The sequence below is a fragment of the Rhinolophus sinicus genome, chromosome 9, assembly GCF_057876585.1.
Source record: "Rhinolophus sinicus isolate RSI-liver-muscle chromosome 9, RSI-T2T, whole genome shotgun sequence".
Lineage (NCBI taxonomy): Eukaryota > Metazoa > Chordata > Mammalia > Chiroptera > Rhinolophidae > Rhinolophus > Rhinolophus sinicus.
In genome coordinates this window covers 37,416,713-37,444,108 of record NC_142509.1, presented here as the reverse complement: position 1 = coordinate 37,444,108, position 27,396 = coordinate 37,416,713, and the positions used below count along the sequence as shown (strand labels likewise).

Below are 27,396 nucleotides of genomic sequence, written 5' to 3'. Positions count from 1 at the left end.
AAGATAGAGAGTGTTGTGGGATGTGCCTGTCACTTAAAAAGGGTGGATAGGAAGGAAATCCTTGCTGAGAAGATGACATTTGAGCGAAGACTTGAAGGGAGGGAGGGTGGGTGTGTGGGGGCTTGAGAGGAGTGGGCCAGTAAAGGGGCCTGTAGGTACAAAGGCCCTGAGGCAGGAGTGAGCAGCAGGTGTGAGGAACCCAGGATGTAGAGCAGAGTGGGGGTGGCGGGGGGAAATCAGGAGGTTAGGGAGATGCGGGTGGCTTTGTGGGTTGTGGGAGAACTTGGCTTTTACTCAGGTAGGAGCCACAGGAAAGCATTGTGGTGGTGTTTTTTTATAACAGCTTTTTTGACATGTAATTCTTATCAGATACAATTCACTCATTTAAAGCATACAATTCAGTGGATTTTAGTATATTTACAGAGTTGTGCAACCACCACCACAATCAATTTTAGAACATTTTCATCAGCCCAGAAAGAAGCCTTGTGCCCCTCAGCAGTCATTCCTGATTCTCCCTCCCCGCAGCCCAGGTAAACCTAATCTGTTTTCTGTCTCTATGGCTTTCCCTGTTCGGGACCTTTCCTATAAATGGGGTCATACGATATGTGGTGTTTTTAAAAAAATTGTATTGGGGAATATTGGGGAACAGTGTGTTTCTCCAGGCCCATCAGCTCCAAGTCGTTGTCCTTCAATCTAGTTGTGGAAGGTGCAGCTCAGCTCCGAGTCCAGTTAGTTGCAGGGGGCACAGCCCACCATCCTTTGCGGGAATTGAACTGGCAACCTTGTTAAGAGCTCGCGCTCTAACCAACTGAGCCATCCGGCCACCCCTCTGGGAGCTCAGTGGCAGTTCGTTGTCTTCAATTTAGTTGTGGAGGACGCAGCTCACTGGCCCATGTGGGAATCGAACCGGCAACCCTGTTGTTCAGAGCTCGAGCTCTAACCAACGGAGCGATCTGAGCCATCTGGCTGCCCAATGCGTGGTCTTTTGTACCTGGCTTCTTTCACGCAAGGTGATGTTTCCAAGGCTCATCCAGGGTGTAGCAGGTATAGCACTTCATTCCCTTTTTATGGCTGGATCATATATTCCACTGTGTGATATTCCATATTTTATTTATCTGTTCATCAGTTAATGGACATTTAGGTTGTTTCCACCTTTTGGCTACTGTGAATAGGGCTGTAAAGAGCATTCGTGTACAAATGTTTGCGTGGACATAGTTTTCATTTCTCTTGTATATACCTAGGAGTGGACCTGCTGGGTCCTCCGGGAACCAGAGGTTTAGCCTTTTGAGGAGCTGTTTTCCAGACTGTTTTCTACAGTGGCTGCAACACGGTACAGCCCCCCAGCAGTGTAAGAGGGTTCCGATTTCTTCCCATCTTGGCAGCACTCACTCTCTGTCTCTGACCACGGCGGGGTTTGGAGCTGAGGAAAAACGCCATCCGCCGTGCCTTTTGCAGCCTGTCTCTGACATCAGTGTTGGTATTTTACTATCATTAGTCTCTCTTTTCTTCCTGGGTCCTTGTCTGTGCTCAGCCCAGCGAGGTCTCTCTCCAGAACATGACGAAGTCTCTTTTCCCCTTCTTAGGGGCCCCTGTCCCCTGACATCAGACGTGCCTTCATCGCATCGAGGTCATGGCTGGTCCTGTGTGCCAAACATCCTTTCATCTCTGCCCTTCTCTCTTGTCAAGTGGCAGCGTGGTGTGACACAAGGGCCCTCCCACCGTGGCCTTGGGGCAGTCTTGGGTAAGTACCACGTACATTTGGACCTTGAAGACTTGGTAATAAATAAAAGTTAGACTGGGTGAGATGGTCAAGGAGAGTCGTTCTTTGACAAGGGAGAATGGGCATCGAGGAAGGGGGTTCAGGGCCAGAGCAGATCCCAGATTTTAGTAATTGGTTAAGTCCCAAGAACTACATTAAATACATACATACATACATACAACGATCCCCATAGCTGATGACTGTTGAAGGTCTTAAGGAATTCAATGAAATACGTTAATTAATCAATGAGTTACTTGACTAATGAATTAATTAGCTAATTGATGACTTCACATCTTTATTGAGTATGTACTAGATGCTATATACTAGCATTGTTGCAGTTTCCCAACTCACTTAATCCTCACAGCAGCCCTTGGAGAGAGAGGCCCTTGTTATCCCCCATTTGACAGTTGAGGAAACTGAGGTACAGAGAGGGCCAAGCCTCTTGCCCCAGGACTCTGGGGTGGGAAACCCTGGAGTATGGATTTCTTGGAACCTAACACCACAGCTTCGCCCTAGCTGCCCTGAAGTAGGTCAGAGGTGGGCCCTGCTCCTAGCACCCTGGACAAGGTTGGGTCTCCTGAGGGGAGAAGAGGGCCAGGAAAGGCTCTCTGGCCAGCACGTAGTAGGTGCTCAATAAATACCGACTCAGGCCAGGACATGTTGCTTAAGGATGGGGCTGGAAGAAGGCTGCTTCCTTCCAGGATTGAATAAGAGTTTTAGAAGGCTTTGCTCTGAGCCCTCAGGGACTGGCCTGCCTTACCCAGGCATCGGGGACACTGCCCTCCCATCACCATGTAACCCAGGAGTCCCTTGTCCTTTCCGTAAACCCACCTAGAGAATGAGGGGATGGGCCTGTATGGGGTCCAGAACTCAATGTGGCTGGGGGGCTGCAGGCAGGCCAGGTGGGGGCATGGGGGACTATAGGGGAGGGAGCAAGTGCCCATCTGTTTGATTTTCCTGGAGACCTTGCTATCTGCAGTTATCCATCATTCATTAGAAAGCAGAAACTTAGATTTGTTGACTTAACCTGTGTGCCTATTCCCTTATCTGTAACTGGAGCTACTCATGCAAGGCCCTTAGCTTGGGCGGCACCTAGAAGGCTCCTCCTTGGTTCCTTCTGTTTAGTGTGTGTTCCCTTCCAGGCAGTGTTCTAGCTGCTGGGGACAGGGCACCGCCTGCAGAGACAAAGCGTCTGCCCGTAGCAGCTTTCTAGGGGTCATGGTCAGAATGCAAAGAAAAAATGAAAGCCTAACATGCCAGGTGGCGCTCAGGATAAGGGTGAGGGGGTGCGCTGGGAGAGCTGGTGCTATCTCGTTTTACACAGGGTGGCAGGGAGGCTTGCCGATAAGGTGGCCCAGCAGTTGTGAAGGAAGGAGCCAGTCAGAAAACTGGAGGAACACAATTCCTAGTCAAGGGTGTACAACACCCAGAGTCAGGAGTCCTAGGCTCGTTCCAGGAAGAGTGAAGCTAGAATAGTGTGTGTGTGTGTGTGTGTGTGTGTGTGTGTGTGTGTGTGTGTGTGTCGCTGTTGGGAAACTCCTACTGTAAAAGTGAACCGTGAGGGTCACGACAGAGGAAGTGGGAGGGGAGGAAAAGCAGGGGCGCCTAAGGGGGAAGGAGGGAAGGGGAGGAGGGGAGGGAGACAGAAGAGGAGGGGAAGAAGATGGGGGGTGGGCAGGGAAAGGGGTGAGAGGGGACCACGTGGGAGTGAGGAGAGAAAGAAGTTAAAGGAGGGGGAGGGGAGCCTCGCTCAACCGATATCCTGGCGCGCGGTCCTCGGGGCCGAGCTACAACACCCCCGAGGAAACGGAAGCGGGGGAGTGGTGGCACCGCCTCCTCGGACCATCCGATCTGCGTCCTGCCCCCGACCCTGCCCCCGCCCGCTCAGGCCCCGCCCCACCGCCGTTCGCCTGGAGGCGTCTGCCCGAATCCCGGTGCACAGGGCGTCCCGGGGGCGGTCCGGCGGCGCAATGGCGCATAAAACCGCTGGCCACCTGCCGGCCCGCTCCTTCGTTCCCTGTTGTCCGAGGCCCGCTGTGCCTCTGCGGCCCGAGTCCCCGCCTCTGTCGCCTGTGCCCTCAAGCCCGTCACCCGAAGGCGCGGAGCCCGGCGAGCGAGGGCCGTGTGAGCACGGGGGCGCACAGTGATGGGCAGCCGCGTCAGAGCGCGCTGGGTGGTCGCGGCGCTGGGCTGCACCGGGCTGCTGTGCGCGGTGCTGGGCGCCGTCATGATCGTGACGTTGCCCTCCATCATCAAGCAGCAAGTCTACAAGGTGGGTGAGGGGCGCCGGCAGGGGTCTGGAGGGCGCTGGGCGCCGAGAGGGCCGGAGCGCCTGAGCTCCGGGGAGCGCATGGGGCGGCAGCGGCCCACCTCCGCGTACCCTCCCCGACACAGGCGGAGGTTGGGGGCCAAGGGGGCCACCTAGGGAGTTTGCTGGAGGCCAGGGTTGGGGAGGCCTGAATGAGAGACAACCCCGGGGTCCGACCTCACCCTAAGGGTTTTGCGGCCTGACACGGGCCGGGAGTTGTGGCCACGTTGTGGTGCTGCCCCGGGAGCCCAGCAGCGCGTTCACACTACTGCGGTCAGCTAAAACTAGGGCTGCAGTTTGCCTGTTGCTGAGCTCAGGACGACAGGAACCCAACGCGTTCACGTGCGTCTGAGAGACTCACTCGGGCGTCCAGAGTCTCCGCATAGAAACCCCTTCTCAGGCAGAGTGCTGCTGTGTCCTACGCCCCACTGCCTTCCTGATGCACGTTGGAAAGGATAAGCCGCTTTTGTCCCCAGATATATGCAGAGGCAGGCGCGAGCCCATGGCCGAGAAGCAGGGTCCTGGAAAGCCCACAGCCTGAGTGAGGGCTGTCCTCGGACCTTAATCTTTCACAGCACTGCCCCTTTAAGCAGGGAGAAAATTAAGGCTGGCAGTCAGCTGGCCTTCAGACTGAGATCCTGCCCTGTGTGGCTGGGCGGCCTGTTTGAATGAGCCCGAATTACTGTGGGACCCGGAGATTGAAGAGGCTCAGACTTAACCGTAAAGCTGCCCAGAGCTCTGAGCCAGAGCCAGCACCTGCGGGGGCATGAGGGAGAACAGAGGCTCACTCTTGCCCAAGATCCAGCCAGACACAGAGCTGAAATGGAGGTGGATATTGTCACTTGCTAGTTGACTTCTCTTTGGCCAGTAGCTGCTGCTTTAGGCAAGTTTCTTAAGAATGGGGGGAGTTGTGCACATTTCCTGTCTGTGCCCCATGCACAGGATACTTGGGAAGTGAATGAGTGAATGAGTGAATGAATGAAGGCTCCTTCTGCTTAGACCTGACTGACATATCTTGGGACTCAGCCGCGTTAAAGATGGGGCAATGTTAGGCTTTTCTTAAGGACTTTGGGGGAGCAGTTGTCTTGAGTCATCTTGGCCACGCTATGTTTTTTTTTTTTTTTTCTGGTTTTCAAATCTTGCCCCGTTAATTCCTGTAATCTGATTGCAAGGAGATCCTGTCTGATGGTGACACTGAGTACTGAGTTCCTCTTGAGGTTTTTTTTTTGTGTGTCCTCTGAGATTGGCAGGGGCAAAAACTTGTGTGGGGAAACCTCAGAACGCCAAACTGCTTCTTTCTTTCCCATGACAGCCAAGGGGGATATGTCTGTTACACTGTCTAAAGTAGCCATGAGAGAGCTTCATCTCAGTGAAAGCCTTTTGTAAATGCCTGCTGATTGCATGGTTTCTGTGCCATGTGCACCCTGGAGAGACTGTCACTCAGATGGCAGAAACCTGGTGAGAGGGCCTGTTTCCTTGGAGGGTGGGGGTGGGTGGGTTTTACAGCCAGTGAAGAAGCTTGTCAGCCCTGTCATTCTTGGGCTTATTTCAGGGTGTCTAACAATGGATCAGGTTAAGGATGTCAGGTGTGTGTGTGTGTGTGTGTGTGTGTGTGTGTGTGTACACACACCTAATTTCCCACTTCTCTGGGCTTCCAAAGAGGAAAGCACCATCGTCCTCAGCTGTCCTGGAGCTGAGCTAGGATTTCTGGGCTTAAAGTGGAGTGAGAGGCACCCAGCATCTACGTGACTATCCCAAAGGCGATTGGTCTGGGGCTGAGTGGCGTGAAGGCAGGAAAGCAAGCCCAGCCCATCGCAGCCACTTCTTGGACAGCCCCGCTGAGCCCCGGCCAAGAACCTTCCCATGGAAGAACAGTGCCTGTGTTCAGGGGACCGAGCTGGTGGGACGCTAGGAGAGGGAGGCGCTGCCCGCTGGTGTGTTCTTTGGCGACACATGTCCATGTCCAACTTGAAGGGGAGGCCTGTGCTTTAATTTTTGTTTTTATGGGTTTTTTTTCGCTACTTAAAGAAGTCTATATATAAAAGACGAGAATACTTGCTTGTAAAAAAAAATTCAAATGGAGAAATAAAGAGAAATTTTCCCCTCATTTTATTCTCCTCAGGACCACCATCATTGGCGTGTATCTTTCTAGACCTTGATCAATATATACATCACGAGTACATACTTATACACATTAATACATAGTTTTGTATAAATTGAACTCTACTATGTACAAATATCCTGCAGCTTGCTTTTCCATTCAGTGATATCGCTTGAAGCTTTTTCCATGTCAGGACAGAAATCTAGCAGTTTTTTTTCACTGCTTCATGGTATGTCTTTGAATGGCCATACACTTTATTATTTACCTGTTTCTCTATTGACTGATAATTTTCTCTGTCACAAACAACCATATGGTTTGAATTTTGACAGTTACCGCCAAGTTGCCCTTCTGAAAAGCTCTAGCATTTATACTTCTACCAACGAGTATGAAAGTAGCCACTTCCCCCACGTCTCTGCCATCACTGGAGATGACTCATTTATTGTCATCATCTATTGTTTTGGTTGCTCTGATGGGTTTGATTTACACTTCTCAGGTTACTGGTGGGGTCGAGGAGAGAGATGATGAGGTTTGCAACTCCTGTCAGTTCTGGAGCCCAGGGTTGCAGACCCAGTTGTGCCGTGTGCCAGCTGGGGGCCTCAGGCCGGTTATTTCACCTCTGTCTGAGATAGGGGTCAGAGCTAGTTTGTTTCTGGCAAGGTTATTAAGTACAAAGGCAATTACAGGTGTGTGGCAATGCCCTGGGAGTACCTGGTTTCTCATTTGAATCTGCCACAGCCTTGTGAAATAGGTGGAGGTGGTCGTCCTTCTCCTTCCTGCATATGAGGAAACTGAGGCACAGCGGAGGTTGACAGCAGTGTCGTTTACGCAGCTTGGCAGCGGTGGGCAGGAGCCCTGATCGCCAAATCTGGGTCATAGAAAATAAAGTGGGAGTGCTTCATCTAGTGGATTTCTAGGCAAAAGTTAAAAAGAAGGCACTAGATACGAGTGTTTTAGTGTGGATAGGTTGCCAAAAATTGCTAGTTGAGAAAAGCTCCAGTGCTATATATGCCTTTAAAAAAAAACAAATCCGCAAAACAATATTCTGTATTTTCAGTGGGTTGATATTAGTGCACGTGAAAACTCAGAAAAAGGTGTGAAAGTGTGCGCACCAGACTGACAAAAGTGGTTACTCTCAAGGGAGATGGGAGGGGCCTGGGGTTGTGGCCCAAGTAAACTTAAACAAAGAGTGTTTCCATGTATTATGCATTTAATTAAAAATTAGTAGTGAATTATAGTTTTCCCCAAGGAATGGCCAGACGAATTAGGCACCAACTCAGGAGGTACGGTGCGGAGCCCGCGTCCTGAACTCGCTGGGAGAGGCCTTGGGGAAGAAGTGAGACTCATTTCTTCCCTGGTGTGAAGACCTAATGGGCCAAGGAACGTAATCGCGAATCGCTGTGTGCCTGGCCGCGTTCAGAGCCTCTCTGTGCTGGGAGAATTCTGAGACACGTCTCGTCATCCTCCTCCTCCTCCTCCTCATCATCATTGTCATGGACAGTTAGGAAACAAGCTTAAGAGAGTCATTTGCCCCAGGTGACCTTGCTGGTGTATGTGTGTGCCTGTGAGAGAGAGAGAGAGAAAGGGAGAGAGACAGAGAGGAAATGTCCCAGCGACAAACCCAGGGAGGGCAAGGACTCCTGTATCCACCGCCTGGAACTGAGCCTGCCATGCGAGGCCCTCTGGACTTGAATAGCCAATGAAGGCCCGGTCCAGACCTCTGGGGGTACGTTTTTGAGTTACTGTGTGTCTCTGGTGCACTAGGGGAGGCCCCAGCTGGTGGACAGTAGGAGGGTCCCCTCACTGCTGTTGGGCCACAGGGGAAGTGACTCGCGTGTCTGGCCTTGTGGCCTACTCCCATGTCCCGAGTCCCCTCTGCTGTCTTTAAGTCGGGTTTTGGGTTGGAATCAGCCTTGGGTGCTTTGTCCACTAATTCTTCCAGCTACTACTGAAGGCTTCTGCCACCTGTTCCCCCTGTCAATGAGTCACACCTCCATGTATCCCTCCAAGTGTAGAGGCAAAAGCCTTGGGTCATTCTAACTGAACACGTTTTTCTGATAACCCTATATCTGGTTCATCAGTAGAGCCTATTGGCTTGACCTTGAGAGCATATCCAGGCTCTGACCCCTTCTCAACACCCCGCCCCTTCAGCCTCCCCATCTGCTGCTGGGACTAGTGCCGTGGTCTCATCTCTGGTCTCCGTAGACAGCCAGAGGGATCTTGTTAAAACTCTCCTCAGATCATGTGCCCTCTTCACTCACAGCCCTTGGAGGTTCCCATCTCACTCCGAGTGAACACCAAAGTCCTTTCAATGGCTTGAAGGCCCCCAAGCTCTGGCCCCTGTCACCCACCTGCTCACTCTCCACGCTCATCTTCTTGATGGTCCTTGAGCCCACCCCGCCTGGTCCTACCTCAGAGTCCTGGCTTGCTTTCCCCTCTGCCCGGAAGGCTCATCCCCAGATATCTGTGTAACTTACCCCTTACTTCCCTAGAAGTCGCCCCCATTATGTTGTATGTTTATTTGTGTGTTTTCTTTCTCCCCCAGGAGCATGGAAGTCTGCTAGGGCAGGGTCTGTACTGTGGCTGTCACTGTGGTGGCCCTGAGGGCCAGGCTGGGGCTCCTGGAAGGGAGTCCCCAGGTGGTAAGCACTCGGAGGAGGTCGGTTGTTTCCTTATCCTCTCCCCACCGCTGGCCCAGCCTCAGACTCTGTTTTGTCCCCTCCTCCCCCAGGGAGAGCCACACCCTGTCTCTGTTGCCTTGTGTAAACATTTGCCTTTGGCAAATCTCTGCTCATCAATGAAAAGGTGAGGGTTCACAGATAACAGTAACGGGCGCTTATGATGCCAGACACTGTCCTAAGTGTTTCATGTGTATTAACTCATTTCTGGTTAGTATCTAAACAGTGACTGTTGCCTTGTTTTGTTGAGGGAGAGGGAAAGGGAGGCACAGAGTGGTCAGGTCAGTTGCCCCAGGCCACACAGCTAAGGAGGGAGGACCAGGATTTCAACCTGGGAGCCTGCCCGAGCCCCTGCCTTCCCTGCCCTCTGTGTTTCCCAGCGGCTTGACTTGATACCGTCTTTCCCCCAAAATAAGACCTAGCCGGACCATCAACTCTAATGCGTCTTTTGGAGCAAAAATTAATATAAGACCCGGTATCATATTATATTATATCATATTATGTTATATCCTGTCCTATCCTATCCTATCATATGTCATATTCCTGGTCTTATATTAAAATAAGACGGGCTATTATATTATATTATATTATATTATATTATATTATACCGGGTCTTATATTAATTTTTGCTCCAAAAGACGCAGTAGAGCTAATGGTCCAGCTAGGTCTTATTTTTGGGAAACAGGGTATTTGGAGGCCAAGCCGTGGAGTTGATCTGTGGCCCAGGGTTGCGGGGTGCTTCCTTCTCGGGGGAGGTCTCGTTCTGTCGGCTCGCAGGTTCTGTTCTGTTTTCCTTCCTGTTTCCTGTTGTGGCACTGCCCACTCCCATTACGTGCAAGGGCCACTTCGACTTGCTCCATGGCGACAGCCAAAAACACCAGCTATTTTTAGTTTCCTCAGTCTAGTTTATTTTTGTTTCCTACTTTGCTCCTGGTGGATTTGCTTCTGTCTGGCTTCATGAGTGTGTGTGTGTGTGTGTGTGTGTGTGTGTGTGCGCGCGCGCACGTGTGCGCACGCATGTGTGCACACATGTGTTGATGCATGTACCTGCGTGCAGACTGCACTCGTGTTGACATGCGTACACACGTGCCAGTTGTGCACGCGTGACTGGTGACCCGTGAGCCTGTGTTGGGATGTGTGTGTATGTGTATATGTGACTACATGCTGGGGCATGTGCATACGTGTCTTGGTGTATGTGTGCACGTGGACATGCGTGCACACGTGGGTGATGTGTGCGTGCACGTGTGTGGTTATGTAGGACATGTGTACACACATGTGTGTGCCCATGTCTTGCTGTGCGCGACTGCACACGGGGACACACGTGCACATGTCGATGTATGCACACCTGTGCTGGTGTGTGTGCACACCTGTGCTGGTGTTCCCCACCATGGTCTGGCCTTCCTGGGGCCTGGCACCAGGGGTGTGCTCAGTGTGCCTGGCATTTCCCATTCCACAGAAAGTTCTGGGCCCTTCCCAGAATGCCTACTACTTGCTGTGCCTCCGCCGGGCGATTCAGTGTGATGAGCTGGGACGTGGTTAAGCGCCGCTACCTGGAACCGTGTCGCTCTGGCCTCTGACTTCTAGCGGTCCCGACAGAAGGGAGTCGGCGTGGAGGACTTGCTCAGTGATGAGTGTCCCATGGGCGGGCCGGGGTCCCAGTGGGGGCCTGGCACAGGCGTGTCGCCCTGTCCATGTCTGTGGGCCCGCTGGGTGGTCATTAGTGCCCAGAAGGGTGTTCCTGTGCCCCTTGGTCAGGAGCAGAGGGGCCCCAGGGGTCCTCGGCCACCCCCAGGGCTGCTTTCAGCCACAAGGCAGATGCTGGCAAACTCCCGCTTCTTGATAGTCTGAGAATGAGAGAACGTGTGTAAGGAGCTTTGGGCCCCGGCCTCCGTCTGCACCATGAAGACCTGGCAGCCTCAGCCTCATGAACGTACTTATTGTGCAGAGTTCAGGCGTCGGCTCTGCCCAAAACCAGAGCAACACAACAGGAGAAGTCCTTTCATGTAGCTCGTCTTCCTCCCTCTTGTTCAAAGGTGACCTTGGCCTCCAGGAGCCCTGGGAGTGGCTGGCAGGAGCTGAAATGCGAAAAGAAACAAAATAACCCAGAAAAGTTCGTTTTTCTGGCTTTAGAGCCTTAAAGGGCCCAGGAGCTGGGATGTCCAGGTTGTTGGCGGTTTGATCCTGATGGGCAGCTGTCAGTCAGAGTCTCCCCGAGCCCAGAGGCCCAGGACCCCGTGGCCCCAGGCTCGCTGTCTTCGTTTTCTTGTTTCCTTTCCCTCACCCCACTGTTTTTTCCTGTCCAGCGATTGCCTCCCCCTGAAGAAGCGGGAGGAACAGGAGTGGCACGACCCTTGTTTGTTTCCTGGCCTTCAGGGTGAGCTTCCTTCCACCTTTTCTGAAGCTTCTGGAAAGACTCTTGAGACACTTTAAATGTCCTCTCTTGGTCTTCCTCCTGCGTAATTGGCTGGCTGCTCCCAGTTTCCCTGCCTCCTCGTCCCTGAGCTTTTGCCACTGGTGTGTCCCAGGGCTCGGTCACCCTTTCGGTGCTCCCACATTCCCTGGGTGGGCTCATCCAGTCTCACCTGGTAAATGCCATCTTTGTCCTGGCCACTCCCAAGTTGGTATCCCCGGCCCACACCTTTCCCCCCAATTCCAACGGCCAACTCCATATCTCAACTTGGCTGTCAAAGGCAGCTCACCCTGGCCAGCGCCCAATTCATCATATCTGCAAAACACATGCAGACTCTAACCACACCTGTGGCTACCGCCCTGCTCCAAAGCGCTGTCAGCCTCACCTGGATTCCTGTACCTACCTTTGCTCCCCAGCCAACTGAGTTTTCTCAGTTAAAACTGCAGTCAGATCACCGTCCTACTCTGTTCAAAGCCCCACGGTGGGCCTGCCCCACCCCCCTCAGTCATGGGGGGGGGGCGACCTTTTTCTGCCCTCCCCTCCACTGTGCACACTGGTCTTCGGGCCATTCCTCAGACACACCAACACATGTTCTGCCTTAGCTCTCCCCTCTGCTCACAACTGTCTCCCCTGATCTTTTCGCTCTCCCACCTCCTCGAGGCTTTGTTCAAATCTCACCTGCTCTCCGAGGCCCACCCCGACCCCCTTTTTAATGTTGCCGGTTCCTTCCCTGGGTCCCCTGTGCCCCCCCAGCCCTCCTTGTTTTTTCTGTAGCCCCGTCACCCGCTGAGATATCATGTGTTTTGCCTGTGCATCGTTTTTATTGTTTATTGTCTAGTTCTTCCCCGGAAGATGTTGGGCCCGTGAGGGCAGGGACCACGGCTTTGTTTGTTGCTGTGTCCCAAGCTCCTGGAACGATGCCTAGCACGTAATCGTAGGTTCTCAAATATTCACGGAGTGGAGGTTTAGAAGACAAGGCTGGTTTCACACGGAGCTTCGTGACCAGTGGCACGTGGTGATTCCTGTGCAGGGACATGGGGCCTGCTTCTCTCCCCCTGCACCGGCCCCACTCCAGACTCAGCTGCCCCCCATCTTGCCGGCTGCAGGAGCTTCCTCAGCGCGCTGGCTTCTCCTGTCCCAGCTCCTGCCTGTCCGTGCCACTCTGCTGTCACTTCTCCCTGCTGCAGCCAGCGTGCTCTTTTAAAAAGGAAGACTGCGTCATTTCATGACCCTGATTAAGATCTTCTTGCACACTGTATAAAACCCATCTGGCCCCACGGCGTAAGGCCCTCCTTCACGGGCCCCTGCCTGCTTCAACCCTCAGCACTCTTACCCTGCTCCAGCCTCACAGGCCTTTCTTTTCCTCCAACGTACCATGTGCTTTCCTGCCTCAGGGTCTTGGCACAGGCTCTTCCTTCTTCCTGGAATGCTTTGCCCCCTGGCTCTTATGCTTGGTTCCTCTTTTATGTCAGCAGAAGTAGGAAAGGGTGACAGGTCAGTTGATGGGCCCTTGGCCCCCAAATAGTTTCCTTGTTTTATCTCCTCGTTGTGTCTGAGTGACTCTTGCTATTACAGGGTTAGAGATTATTTTGTTTGGCTCCATCCAAGACTTGTTGAGGAGTCTTGTTTTTAAAATACTTCTTGTTTTTATCAGAGAAAGTTTTCTGAACTCTCAGATGGTTGGATTGAAAACTTGGGTTTTACTTAGTGACATCTTTTATTTTTCCTTTGGGGACACCAAAGTCCAGAGGGAGCAGGGATTTCTGTATAACCACAGAGCCAACTAACCGTGGGTGATGGCAGGGCAGAGTGTCCCGGACGAGCAGGGGAAGTGGGATGCTGAGTGGATCCAGATGGGCCCGGAAGCAGGGCTTGGAAGAGGCCAAGCACCAGCCGGAGCAAGGCATTAACTGTCGTCCTTCAGGCAGAAGCCCCGGGTTCCACCTCGGCACCCCTGCTGCCTACACCCTGGTGGCAGGACGGGGAGGAAGTGTTTTCTAATACCTGGAAGAGGTGTCAGGGCTGGGCTGGGCCAGAGTTCAGGCTTTGTCTGCCCCAGGAGGGCGGGTCCTGGGTGTGCACCGAAGGATGAGAGCCTCTCCGCGTACAGATACGAGGGTTGCTCTGAAATCGTAGCCAAGAGGCATCTTCTGCAATGTGAGCAGCACACCTGTCAGCGACCACCCCGGACAAATGGCTGCCAAGCCGCTGGCCCTTGCCCCAAATCCTGGGGCACACCCTTCTTGGCCGAGGACAGTGCAGAGGTGTGGTGGGGAGGGGCCCACTTGGACAGCCAGGCCCCGGGGCCTCTGAGAAAATCCCTTTGTGTGCTGAGCGCATGCCCTGGGTGCTCACGGGAGTACCTTCCACCTGGATGAGAGGCGTAGGGCAGACTGGGACACGGGGAGCTGGAAGGTGGCAAAGGTGGTGCCGATGAGATGGCCCTGGCATGTCACAGTCAAGGTCAGGCAGGAGTTCTCAAATCCCCAGGCTTCTCTCCAGCCGTTGGCCAGGGTTTTGGCATCCAGGAGCTTAGGTCCAAATCCTGGCTTTGCCACTTCCTAGCTGTGTGTCGTCAGCAAGTGACTTAACCTCTCTGTGCCTCATTTCCCCTCTGAAGATGGAACTCATAAAAAGTCTCTTCTGTATAGGGCTCTTATGAAGGTGGAGGAGTTGGCACTTAGAATAACAGCTCGGCAAGTGTCACATAAGTGTTTGCTGTGTTGTCGTCTTGGCCTTGGAGACACATACATATACAAGGATTAGTCTGTCGTCACTGTGCTGAAACGGGACCCGGCCTTGCCCACTTTCCTGTGGCTGTTCTTCTCACTCGGTTATCTCTTCTCTAAATGTTCCCGTCACCTGGGTGGCTCTGAGTGGTCGTCTGGATGACTGGGGCTGTTCCTCTGTGTGGATGTACCAGCCGTGCCCACGAGGGAGCTTCAAACCTGTAAAACACTCCGCAGAGCAGCAGACGTGTTCTTTGCCCACCCTGAGGCTTGAGTTTGAAAAATTGAGTTTTGGAAAAATTGCAAGAACAGTGCAGCCCTCTCCGCTGCCCCGTGGGTGTTGACAGTCTCTCTGCGTTTGCGTTGCTGGTCAGTCTTTCTGCCTGTCTCTGCCTGTCTCTCCCTGTCTCTCCCTGTCTCTCTCGCCTTGCTGAGCCGCTTGAGAGCTGCTTGCAGACACGATGACATCTCACCCCAGAATACTGCTGCCTGTGTGTTTTCAGGACAAAGCTGTTCTTTGTAATCACAGGGTTACACTCAGGAAGGCGCATATGAGTCCCTCTTTGATTTCACACTCGGTCCACATCCATGTTCCCTTACCGTCCCAATAGCACCTTTTCTAGCAGTGTTTCATGTTTATTTTTCAGTCCAGGATCACGTCTTGTGTCTGGTCGCCTTGTCTTGTTTTCCCCTTTAATCTAGACCAGCCTCCAGCCTCTTCTTTTTCCTGGGTCTTTCCGGATGTGGGCATCTGTGAGGGGGCCAGGCTGGTGTTTTTCGGCAGAATGTCCCTCGCTTTGGATTTGTCTTATTGTTTCCTCATGAGTGCACATTTTCTCTGACAGATTCCTCCTACACAAAAGTCTCCTTGTGCGAGTCAGATGGGAGAGAGCTCTCCTGGCTGACTTGGGTGGTGTCCGGACTCCTCCCGAGTCTGGCAGCCACGCCCCACAGTGGGCCAGGACCCGGACCCCAGGGCCAGTTTGCCTCCCCCCCCACAACACCCTCAGCCTTTTCTCCACTTGCTTCCTGACTTTCCTAGCTCAGACTCCTGGTCCTCTGAGGCCTGCCTCGGCCAGACTGCCTCCCCTCCAGGCCCCCCCGTCTGAGAATTAACCCAGCGCCGCCGAGGAAGCGTGACGAAGCACGACGGGCCATGGGCTGGGTCGAAGCCTGCTTCATCCTCTGAGCTGGAGAGGTGCTGGGCCCTGGGTGCCAGGACCTGTCTGGTGAGGTGGCCCGCGGGAGTGGCAGATGGGAGCTTTTTGCATGCGCACCCACCACACTGATCCTTGCAGAAATTCTTGTACCTGTTCACCCTGGTCCTATCTGGCCTTTTGGCCGGTGGGTGGAGGTCATCCTGGCTTTCCTTGGCTCAGCCGATTGCAGCTGGAATCCCTTGGCACCTTTGAAAGGCCTTTCTAGTCCTTGGGACTCCCTTCAACTGCTTGTTTTCAGGCCCCGGATTCCATTTGCTGCAGGCACCACCTCGCAGTTTCAATTTGGAGTCTTTGATTTCTTATTCATATGTGAAATTGTCACAATAATTGACTATTTCCTTGAAGGCACTTCAAGGAAAGTACCCAAGACACGTGAAGTTAAATGAATAACTAAAATGAATACCTGGGTGATCATACCCAGATTAAAAAGCAGAACCTCATCTGCCCCCAGAAGCCCCTGCGGAGGAAACGACGCTCGGTCCCAGCCTGCTTTGCTCTGCATCCTGTTGCTCCCTGTCTGCCTCCTACGCCCTGGGTTAGTTTCCTCTGATTCTGAACTTTACTTGAATGGAATCTCAGTGCTGAATGTATGTCCCTGCCTCCCCCGAATTCCTATGTTGACGTTCTAATCTCCACGGGGATGGTATTAGGAGGTGGGGCCTTTGGGAGGGGATGTGGTCATGACATCAGGTGTCATGAGTGGGATTCGTGCCCTTAGAGAAGAGACCCCACCAAGCTCCCTCGCCCCTTCTGCCGTGTGAGGACACATCAAGAAGTCTGCCCCCAGGAAGAGGGTGCGCACCCACCCACGCTGGCACCCTGACCTCAGACTTCCAGCCTCCCGACTGGGAGAAATAAGTGTGTGTTGTTAATAAGCCACCCAGTTTGTGCTACTTTGTTATAGCAGCCCAGCCTGGATGGACGAAGACACATAATCTGTTTTCTTTTTGTCTTGCTGTTCTTGTTTCCCTTTATTTTGTGAGATCTGTCCATGTCTTTGCAATAAGCCCACCCCATTTTCTTAGCTGTATAATATTCCATGAAGCTGTCACAGTTGAGCCGTCCGATTGATGGGGCTGTGGGCTGCGGGCATCTTAGTTCTGGGCTGTGAACACTCTTGGCCCTGGGCCCCGGAGTGCATGTGCCTGAGTCTCTCTCGGACCCGCAAGGAGGGTGGGACTGCTGGTCCTGGCATGTGCATCTTCCATCTTTGCCCAGAAGTGCCAGACTGTTTTCCAAAGTGGTGGCACAGTTTTCAGTCCCGTCATTAGCTTTTTACTTAGTAATTTGTAGAGGTAAAATTCACATAACGTAAAATGAATCATCTTTCAGTGAGCGATCTGTTCAGTGGCATTTAGTACATTCGCAGTGTTGTGCAACCAGCACCTCCGTCGACTTCTAGAACCTTTCCATTGCTCCCCCTCCCCATTCCCCAGCCCTCAGTCAGTTTTCTATCTCTGTGGACTTGCCTATTTCATATACATGGACTCACTGAGCATCGTGTCTTCAAGTCTCATCCATGTCAGAGCGTGTGTCCGTGCTTCGTTCCTGTTTATGGCTGAGTAATATTCCACTGTATGGACGGACAACATTCCACTTGTCCAGCCATCAGTGGAGGACACGGGCTGCTTCCACCTTCGCATCAGGCTTTTGGAAATCTACCCACATTGCAGTGTGTGTACCTGGCTTGTTTCTTGCTGCTGCCTGGATTTCCAAGTTCACGTTCTTCACGGTTTACTTACCCGGTTCCATCCACTTCTGCCTCCAGAGACAGCAGACGTCCTGGAACCTTGCACCTTATTGTTGCCAAGAACCTCCTTGGGGTGCAGTGGGTGGAATTGCTGGGTCGTAGGGAAGCCGCTGCATTAAATGCACTGTTGACGTTCCCTCCCAGAGTCGCTCCAGCCCCTGCTATCGGCTGGTCTTCTAGGGCATCTGCAGTTGTGATGGGTGTGTGTGTGTGTGTGTCGTGGCTGTTGTTCTGACTTGCATTTCTGAGTTGTGAATTTGAACCTTCTTCTTTTTTGTAAGTCAGTAGGGGGACTGGACTAGGGGGTCCCAGGGCTCAGAGAGTTTGAGGGTCTTGTTGGGGGGATCACGGCGAACAAGGACTAGACCCCAGAGATTGCACTTGGTCTAACAGAAATCTCTGGCTCCCGATGACTGAGGTCAGACGCAGGGAGAGGACAGAGGACCGTAGGTCCCTTTCTTTTGAGAAGGTCACCCTTGTTGTGATGGGAGAGGATGTGGCCGACGGCCATCTGCCCCGTCTGCACAGCCACCTTCGGTGCCCCTCCTGCTCAATGCGTAACTGTACGTGTGTGTTAATTTCCTAGGACCTGTCCTCACATGGCCATCCCCTCTGTGTGTCTCTGTCCTGTCTTCTTATAAGGGTTATTTGTCACTGGATTCAGCCCCGCCCCTCCCAGATCCAGGAGGACCTCATCTCGAGACCCTTACCTTGATCACATCTGCAAAGATACTATTTCCAAATAAAGTCACATTCTGTGGTTCCAGGTGGACATGAATTCTGGGGGACACGAGTTAACCCTCAGCTCCACAGGACTCCAGGTTCAAATGCAGACCCTGGTTCTTGGGTTTTCTGGGAACTTGATTTTCTTCTGAAAGCCAATTTTCTCAGCTCTCGCAAACTAAAGGTCAGGTCAAGTGTCCTTGGAAGGTAACGTCACTTGTGACAGCTGGATCGGATGTGCTCAGCGGGGCCAGCTCTTGCCCAGAAATAAGATCAAGTTAAACGGGTATGGTTGAAAAAAAAAAATTGAAAGTATGAGAAAGGGTACCACCTCTAAAAAAGAGGCACCACATAAAAAGCGACCACTCCCTCGCCCCACAATGGATCTTTGCCCCAGAAGTAATGTGCAGTTAATAGTTCCTTCCTGAAAAACAATGTTTGTGTGCCCAGGGCCTGGGATACCCTCCCCCCAGGACACACGGCCCCTGCCCCACATGCCTTTCTCCTCCTTGGGGTTCGGCACCTCCGGTGGGTCTGGGATGTCTTTGCTCTGGCACATAACTCACCCTTGTCCAGGCAGGCTGCAGGGCCTCCCTCTCCACCCTGCTGGCTTTGTCCATGGGACCCTGCAGAGGACACAGCTGCATTGCCCTGTTTACGGCCACAGCAGTGAAAAGGCGAGGGAGGGAGGGAGGGAGGGAAACCTTATTCCCTGGGATACGACAAAGGAAGGCCACGACAAAGGAAGGCCACGGATTGCGGTGCATTTTAGGGAAACCTTCCTGCTGGAAATGCCTGTGTGTCTCCTGGAACTTTCTCAGGGAGTGTGTTAGTTTGCTGGGGCCGTTGTAACAAATGGCCACAGACAGGTCTTTTAAAACAATAGAAACGAGGCCCGAAGTCAGAAATCAAGGTGTCGGCAGGCTGTGCTCCCCCAGCCATTAGAGGAGGACTCTGCCTGTCTTGTGGCTTCTGGTGGCTCCAGGCGTCCCTTAGCCTGTGGCGTCCCTTTGCCTGTGGCTGCGTCACTTCATTCATTGCCTTCGTCTCCACGTGGCCGTCTCCCCTGTGTCTTCTTAGCGCGCTAGTCATTGGATTTAGGACCCACCGAATAATCCATGATAGTTTCTCTAATTACATCTGCAAAGACCCTTTTTCCCAATAAGTCCCATTCATAGATACATCTTTTGAGGGGCTACATGCGACCCCCCACAAGAAGGAAGATATGAACAATAGCAGGCATGGATTAGCACCTACTGTGTACCAGCCCAAGCTGCGTGTGTGGTCCAGGTGTTAGGGCATCAGATCCTCACAGCCCGCTTTCGATGCGTAGTCATGCCTGTTTTCCAGGTGGGGAGACACAGAGGCTCAGAGAGGTTGAGGCACCTGCCTCAGGTCACGCAGCTGATGGTAGAAGCAGAGCCTGGACCAGCTCCTGTGCTCCCCACTTTTTGGTCCCAAGGCTGCAGCCGAGCCGCTCACAGACCCCGATCTGGCTGGAGAGGTGTTTTGTGTGGCCCACGCTACTATTAAAAGAAAAGAAAGATGACATTGGTCGCCAGCATTTAGATAGGCAGATTTACATTCAAATCTGGATTTCTTGGTGGCAGTTTGGAGGATGTGCGTGGCAGCCACCAGCCTGGGGCTGCCCTGTTCAAGCAGCTGTGCTGGTCATCAGGCCTTTTTTCAGGACGACGCTTTCCAGCTGTGAGGCCGCGGGCAGGCGACTTGGCTTCTCCAGGTGTCGGTCTCCTTATCTGTAAAAATGGGACGATAATAGCGCTAGCCGTACAGAGGTGGCTGTGACGGGTGAACGGGTTGATGGATGGGACATGCGTAGGTGTCGCTGGTGCGTATTCAGCTGGCTGCAGCTGTGGGCCGTGAGGGGGCTGCATCAGGCTGGAGTTCTTGATATTAATTGCCAGCTTGTTTTGGAATGAATTCAGTTAGTTTGTGGAGGCCGTCCAGCGTCCAGGTGTCCACAGAGGAAATCTGGGGCTTGAGAGACGCTGGAGGCCTGAGGCCCATCGTATGCCTCCTGCCTCAGTTTCCTCATCTGCGATAGCGCCTGTTCTTTCTACCTGATCAAGTGAGGTAACAACGAAAAAAAATTTAAAAATATCATTTATAACTATAATTATCGTAATACATGTGGCAATATAGGGTGGGGATTAAGAAAATGGCCCAGATTGTACCCACACTTGGGCAGTGGCCTAATCTCCCTGAGCCTCAGTTACCCTATCTGCAAGGTGGCATTAGTGTTGACTTCACAGGTTGTCAGCCCTGGGGCAGTGACCACCCTCTTAGCCTCAGTTTCCCCGTCTGTAAGACGTGATGATGCGAACGTGCGTTTGGTAGAGCCGTCTGAGGACTCAGAGAGCACAGTGTTTCGAGCACTGCCCACTCCTGGTGGGGGGTGTGTGTGCAGGGAACCTGGAACAGGAGGGCGGCAAGCCCAGCGTGGCCCAGGGCGTGGGGAGCGGAGGTTGCAGTGACCGTGGCCAAGGCTGGGAGACTGGCTCTTGCCGTTCTTTCCTGTAAGACTCAAGGATTGACGTCGCTGACCTCCACACTCCCTTGGGCTCTGGCAGCTGTGATGCATGGTCGGGGAGTACAGATAAGTGTGGCATAGCTGTCTGCTGTCATGGCCACCTGTGTCCTTGGTGGGGGCAGGGAGAAAGGACAGGGGCTAGGACAGAGTCCAGCTGAGATTTGAGATATTCTCCCACTCTGGGGAGGCAGGGTTCTTTGAGTCCTCTTACTGGTTTTGGATGTGGTAAGAAGCAGGCTTGCATTTCTGCAGAAATCTCGACTTTTCTGGAGCACTCACAGCATGTGGTCTGGCTGACCCGCAGTAGGTGAGGCCCGGAGGCTCCAGGTGCCCATCACGTGGACAGGAGTGAGTGTTAGCAGAGAGCCCCCTCGCTCCCGGCTAGGTGTGACACGTCACATTCATCACCAGCTGTCTCTGTAGACACTGCGAAGGGGTCACTATAATGACAGTCCCCGTGGACAGATGGGACCAACCCCAGTGGTGACTGGCTCTGGGCAGCCCCTTCCTGAACCAGCCTAGTGGTCTGTGAGAAGGAGGGACCCTCAAGCACCCAAGTGGTCGGGAAGGTCGCGCATTCGTTCAGCACGTGTGTACTGAGCACACCTGTGTGCTAGGTGTCGTGCCAGGTGTGGGAGCTGCAGTCGTGGACACACCAGACCAGAACCTGCTCTCAGTAGCCGATATTCTAGCAGGAGGGACAGCCCACAAACAAGCAAATAAAGACACACACAAAAGACTCCGAAGACTTGCTCGCATGCAGTAAGCGCTCTGCAGGGACCAGGGCAGGGGAGCTGACATCAAGGGTCTCCTTAGGGTGGGGTGGCCGGGAGGGCCTCTCTCTGAAGGGACTGTTTGAGCTGAGGAGCAGTCAGGCTTAGGCACTGCCTGCCAGGCAGCGGGCACAGCAAGTGCCAGGGCCTGGAGATGGAAAGTTGCTGACTGAATTGGAAGAACAGGAAACAGGCCAGTGCGGTTGGGGAGAATGGACAGGGAAACAGTGCTGAGAGGGGGAGGCAAGTGGGGGCATTGCAGGACACAGTGAGTGGTTTAGATGTGGTTTCAATTCCTTGGGACACCATTGGAGCATTCTAGGCAGGGGACAACCATGATCTGATTGATGTCTTACAGAGCCCTCGGCTGCTTGGGGAGAAAGGAGTGTTGGGGTGTCGGGGTGGAAGTGGGGAGACCAGCGAGGAGGCGAGAGGACGGTGGCTTGGGCCAGGGTGAAGGCAGTGACATTGGAAGGAAGGAACACATTTGAGATTTCTCTTGCAGGGAGAGTCAACAGGGTGGGCTGATGGACTGAATGTGAGTGTGAGGGAAGGAGAGAAATAGGACGCGTCTTAGCCTTCTGTTAGAGGGGCTTCGTGGATGGTGGAGCTGTTTCCCAAGAGGGAAAGACCGGGGAGGGCAGTCAAGAGTAGATGGAGCGTGGGGGCCTGAAATCTGTCTTCAGTTCTCGGTAGGACAAAACAACAACAACAACAACACAACCCAGTTTAAAAATAGGCCGAGGACTTCACAGAGATTTCTCCGAAGAAGACGTACAAATGACCAAGAAGCGCACGAGGAGAGGCTCAGCATCACTAGTCATTAGGGAGATGCAGGTCAGATCTACAAGGAGATACCACCTCACCGCCATCAGGATGGACACTGTCGAAAAACTAACAACTGTTGGTGAGGATGTGGAGAAATTGGAGCCTTTGCACTGTTGGTAGGAAGGTGAAATGGTGCTGCCGCTGTGGGAAAGAGCCTGGCAGTTCCTCAAAAAGCTGCAAATAGAATTACCATATGACCTAGCAATTCTGCTTCTGAGTAGACACCCACAAGAAGTGAAAGCAGGGTCTCCCAGAGATGTCGGGACATCCATAGTCACAGCGGTGTTCCTCACGCCGGCCAACGAGCGGAAGCAGCACAAGTGTCCCTCGACAAATGATGGGTAAACAAAATGTGATCTCCCCATGCAATGGAGTATGATTCAGCCTTAAATAGGAAGGAAATTCTGACACACAGGCTACAACGTGGATAAGCCTCGAGGACATTATGCTCAGTGAAATTAAGCCAGTCCACAAAAAGGACAAACAATGCCATGATTCCACTCATACCACGTACTTAAGAGGAGTCAAATTCATCAAGACAGAAAGTAGAAGTGGTGGGTGCCAGGGTCTGGAGGAGAGGACATGAGGAGTCAGTGTTTAATGATTACAGAGTTTCAGTTGGGAAGATAAAGCCCTAGAGATGGACGGTGGTGATGGTTGCACAACAATGTGAATGTACTTAGTGCCACGGAACTGTGTGTGCTTAGAAATGGTTAAGATGGTCCATTTATGTTATGAGTATTTTGCCACAATAAAAAAAACAAAGCTGTGGTGGGCTTTAACCCGAGTGGGTGTCACCACCAGCGCCACCTGCCCCACTGGTGGCATGGTTGCTTTTGTAGACGGTCGACCAGACTATTAGACGGCTCAGACTATTGGCTGCAGGGTATTACAACACGCTGAGCCTCTTGCAAAAGATTAATCCTTTGGAGGAGGCAGCCCTGAACTTCTCATTCCTACAGGCTTGAAACACTGTTGCCCCATTTCACGTGACCTTGGCAAGCTTCTCCATGTGTTCAGGACCGGGGCCAAGGTGAGCGCAGGATGGCTCATTTAGCAATCAATAGTCCTTGTGGCACGTTTACACCCGGCTGCCGTGTACAGAGCAGGCCACGACCTAGGTCGCTTCATTCTCTCTGCACTGCCATTGGGGAGGAGGGGGACATGCTCACGTCTTCATCTGGCCAATCAGGGGGCTGAGGTGGAGAAGACCGGGCTAAGCACACTTTGTAATGGTGCAAATGTAAATATTCTCGGCTTTGCAGGCCAAACAGGTTCTGTCTCAACGGCTTGGCTCTGCTGCTGTAGTGAAAGGTTGCTGCAGACAGTACATCCGTGAATGGGCGTGGCTATGTCCACTGCAGCTTTATTATGGATACTGAAGCGTGAATTTCATAGAACTTTCCCATGTCATGAGGTAGGATTCTTCTATTATTTTTCCAAACATTTAAAAGTTTCAAACCATTGTTAGCTTCAGGCATGAATGGCAACAGGCACCTGGCCAGATTTGGCTCACGGGCTGTAGGTTGCTGAACGCTTTCTTGCTTGAAAACCACCAGTTTTATTATTGGAGTGGAGTTAGTGTCTGAAAGAAGGGTTTTCCTCTGCCTGACTTATGTGGGAAAAGGGGGGCTGGAAGGAGCCCTGAAAGATCCTTTGCCTGCCACAGAACGTGGACAGACGGGCTGTCTGCAGGTCCCGTCATGGCAGTGTAGTTGGGGGTCTGGACAAGGCCCTGATATGGGGGGTGGAGGTGAGCTGGTCCTTAATTTGCCCGGGGCTGGGGTTAGAACTGTGCGTGCTTCCCCGCAGGCTCCTCACTTGCCTTTGAGCCTCCTCATTCATTCACACCTGGGGTGAGACTTTCCTAAGGCAGTAAAATACAGTGGTTAGAGCACAGGCTTTGGGAGAAGCCAGCCCGGAGCCTCTGCTAGGGTTGTGCCCTCGGGCAAGTTAGTGGTTTCGTCTCCCTGTGCCTCGGTTTCCTCATCTATAAAGCACAGTGAATAATGAATGGTACCTACTTCATAGACGAATTGCCAGGTTTAAATGAAAGAAAGCAGTGCTTCTGCTGGGATGTTTTGGACCACAAGCAACATGAAACCTGCTTCTGAATGTCTGGTATAATAAAGACGTTTATTATGCTTCATAAGAGACTGGAGTTGGTAGGTGTTTCCAGATCTGGTCTGCAGTTCAGTCATGTCAGGGCGCTGGGTCAGTGTCTGCGCCACTCTCTTGGCGTTGCCCTCATGGTGTCATGATGGCTGCCACAGCACCAGGCATCACCACCACACATACCACTCCAAGCCTGAAGGATGGATGGTGCAGTGAGAGGGCTCTGTTCAGGTCTCCCTCTTTTACAACAGACTTACCTTTCCTTCTCATTGGCTAGAACACGGTCATGGACTAGTCTGGGCCCCTTTTCCCTGAGATTTAGGGTTTTCTGCGCGATAGTGGAAGCACGTTAGGCTTCTCCTAGTGGGGGAGGGCATAGAGGTGGCCTTAGGGTGGGCTGCAGCACTGCCACATGTGCGTCAAATGCTCATGCAGGGTGTGGCCTGGCGCCCTGTAAATGCCCATCAGGCACACAGAATTTTCACTGCTGAACAAACGCAAGTCACCAGCACCAGATCAAGGAACAGCAGCACCCCAGAACCACCGTGTGGTTCCCCCTCCCAGTCACTACCCACCCCAAGGGTAGCCACGTCTTACCGCAAAGCTTAGTCTTACCTGGTTTTGTCAAAGTGGAGTCGTGCGGACCACAGCTCCTCGTGCGATCTGGCTTTTCTTTGCCCAACAGTGGCTTTGTGAGTGTCACCCACGTCGCGCGTGGCTGCGCCTGCCCAGTGCTGTGTGGAGGTACCTCCGTGATGTGCTAGCTAATATTGGGGCTGGTTCCAGTTTGGGGCTACCAAGAATAAACCCACTGGGGACACGTGTGTAAGTCCTTGTGTGGACATACGTTTTCACTTCCCTTAGGTCACAGCTAGGAATGGGATTGCTGGGATGTAGGACGTGTACATGATGAATGAGTGAATGGATGAATGGAGGAATGCTGTGTTCTCCTCCTGTGTTACTGTAGCACAGGGATTGCAAACTCAGTTACCTGTAAGGGCCATACAGGCAACACAAATGAATGGAGAATCCTGGTGTGAGGCGACAGGGAGCGGTGGGGCCTGTGGCCAGCTGGGGGGCCAGCTCTGTCTACAGAGCAGCTGCTGCTCAGCCCAGCAGCCTGTGACCCTGTGGGGATGCAGGCCCAGTGCTGGTACCCCTCCCAGTTTTTCAGAAAAAGCCTGAAATCCGGAACTGATCTGCTCTTTTTAAGATAATTGTAAACAAATGCAAATATTTCAAAATAGCACATGATTTAAAACTTATCCACTGTTCAGCTCTGACCCGTGGGCTGACAGTTTGTGGAGTGGGCTTCAGGAAGACCCGTCTGTGTTGTTGTTGTTTTTGGGGGGTTGTTTAAGAGATCTTAAGTGATTGAAAAAACTTGTTATGAAAAATTTCAAACGTCCGTAAAAACAGAACAGTATGACGCTTGCCATGTGCCCCCTTACCTGCCTTCATAGACATCAGGTTACGTGCCCTCTAGTTTCACATGGACCATCACCCCATTCACTTCCCCTTTCCCGAGGGACATTATTTCATCTCTGTCTCTAATGCGGTGGTTCTCTGACTTTATCATGCTGTTCAATCCCCCGGGGGCTTGTTAAAACGCAGATGGCTGGGCCCCTTCCCCGGAGTTTCTGAGTCTGCAGGTCTGAGACAGGGCCTGAGAACCTGCATTTCCATCAAGTTTCCAGGCAATAAGTTGCTGCTGATCCGGAGACCACCCTTGGAGAAGCACTGCTCGACACCGGTACAGAGTAAGCAACAATAACACAAAGCAAACGAACCCTGCACTCCCCTCCACGAGCTGTGACAATAGCACTATTGTTGCACCGAAACTAATTCTGAGGTGGAATGTTGAGCTTTTGAAATGATGAATGAACCTGTGTAACTGTGGAGAAATTCCCTGGGGCCTCCACCTCCAGGGGCTTCCACCTGGCCCTCCGCCCCTTGCAGTTGGGTCCTTTGTGGGGGCCAAGGGAGTGTCGCTCAGTGGTTAGTTGGTCCCTGCCCAGCCAGGAAGCTCCCTGGGACTCCTACGGCCCCCGAGTCTCTATGACCTTTGGGCTTTGCTCTCCCCAACCTGTCTGTGGAAAGCTGTTGGCTCTCTGAGGCCTCCTTCGGCGAGACCTCCCGGTTCGGGAGTGGGTAGGCTGGCCTTCCAGGGCCCCTCAGCCCCCCTGGTGTTCTGGGTGAGGATGCAGCTGGCTGGGCTTGTTTTGGGGTGTGCCTCAGTTTGTGTTCTGACACCCTTGTGTCACCGTCAAGCCAGGCTGTCATTTGGTCTCAGAAGTCAGGAGGAGGAGGTGGCAGTTTTTAGCCTGGAAGGGGCTTGCTCTGCAGGTCCCAGGTGCAAGGACAAAGGCCCCTGCTGGGCTACTTGAAAGAAGCCACCCAGAGTGTGTCCTGCCCACTCAGAAGGACGGAGAGGCTGCACGTCAGAGGGGGTGAGGGTCGCCTGAGCATCCTGTCCATAGGTCTGGGTCCCTTTGCTTGTGGGGAGGGTCCCCAGGCCTCCCATCTCTCTCCTCCCTGGTCTCCTGGGGGCAGGCGAGAGTTTGGGCCTTTCTGGGCCAAGGAGCCACTCACGGGTGTGCTAACCATCTTAAAAGCACACAGTTCCATGACGAAAACTCTGTTTTCTTTTGCAAAAGTCGAAATTTAACACCCATACAAGAAAGTACCCAATCTGAGGTGCAGAGGGCGCATTTCCCGTAGGTACGCACGCTTGCTGTGGTGGCTCACGTGTGGAAGGCTCTCGTCACATAAATAGGCTGACGCAGTGTGGTCTCCTGCGTGTGGCGCCTGCGTGTGGGGAGCAACATGTGCTTGTAAGTTCCATCCATGTCAGGTGGGCACCCGTTGTCCACGCCCTGTCTTTGCTGAGTGACAGCCCATTGTGTGAGTGCCAGCTTTTGTCATCCATTCACTTGTTTGAGGGCATCGGATGGTTTCAGTTTGGGACTCTTATGAAGAGCTGCTGTAAACAGTCGTGGACAATCACTGTGTGGACGTTCGTTTTCAGTTCTCTGCGATAAACACGGGGAGCGGGATTGCCACATCGTGGGGTACACGTATGTTCCATTTGGTGGCTACTGCTTCCACGTTTCCAGAGTGATGTCCGCATTTACACTTCCACCAGCAGTGTGTGAGCGTCTGCTGGGTCCACGTCCACGTCAGCATTTGTTATTGTCAGCCTTTTTCACTTTAGCTCTTCTGGTGTATGGCGCAGGATCTCGCTGTGAGATTAATGGACATTTCTTTCTCTGATAGGCTGCCCAGGGCTGCTGGGGTGACTCCATGCAGTCACAGGAATCTAATCTCCTATCTTTCTGCTCCTCCATCCTTGGTGTGTGGCTTCCATTCTCAAGGTTGCCTCGTGACCCAAGGTGGCTGCGCTAGCTCCATGCATCATGACGGCAATCCAGGCAGCAGGAAGGGGGTACCTGTC

At 52.8% G+C, this 27,396-nt stretch overlaps 1 protein-coding gene and 1 long non-coding RNA gene across 7 annotated transcripts in view; both read left to right on the top strand.

Annotated features, from left to right (window-relative positions):
- The first annotated feature begins 256 nt into the window (after window positions 1–256).
- On the top strand, window positions 257–1,723 carry LOC148757345 (uncharacterized). Its single transcript, XR_016022458.1, has 3 exons — window positions 257–530; window positions 867–1,473; window positions 1,584–1,723. It is a non-coding gene; the product is annotated as an uncharacterized LOC148757345 (long non-coding RNA).
- A 1,929-nt stretch (window positions 1,724–3,652) lies between these two features.
- SCARB1 (scavenger receptor class B member 1) overlaps window positions 3,653–27,396 on the top strand; it is a 63,222-nt gene continuing 39,478 nt past the window's right edge. For 2 of the 6 annotated variants that reach the window (XM_019748756.3, XM_074321688.2), the window contains exon 1: window positions 3,705–4,031. In XM_019748756.3, the coding sequence (XP_019604315.2) occupies window positions 3,906–4,031 (126 nt within the window). In that variant the 5' untranslated portion in view covers window positions 3,705–3,905. Of the gene's footprint in view, window positions 4,032–27,396 lie in introns of all 6 variants that reach the window. The other 4 variants (XM_019748754.3, XM_019748757.3, XM_019748753.3 and 1 more) reach the window with 4 other exon arrangements.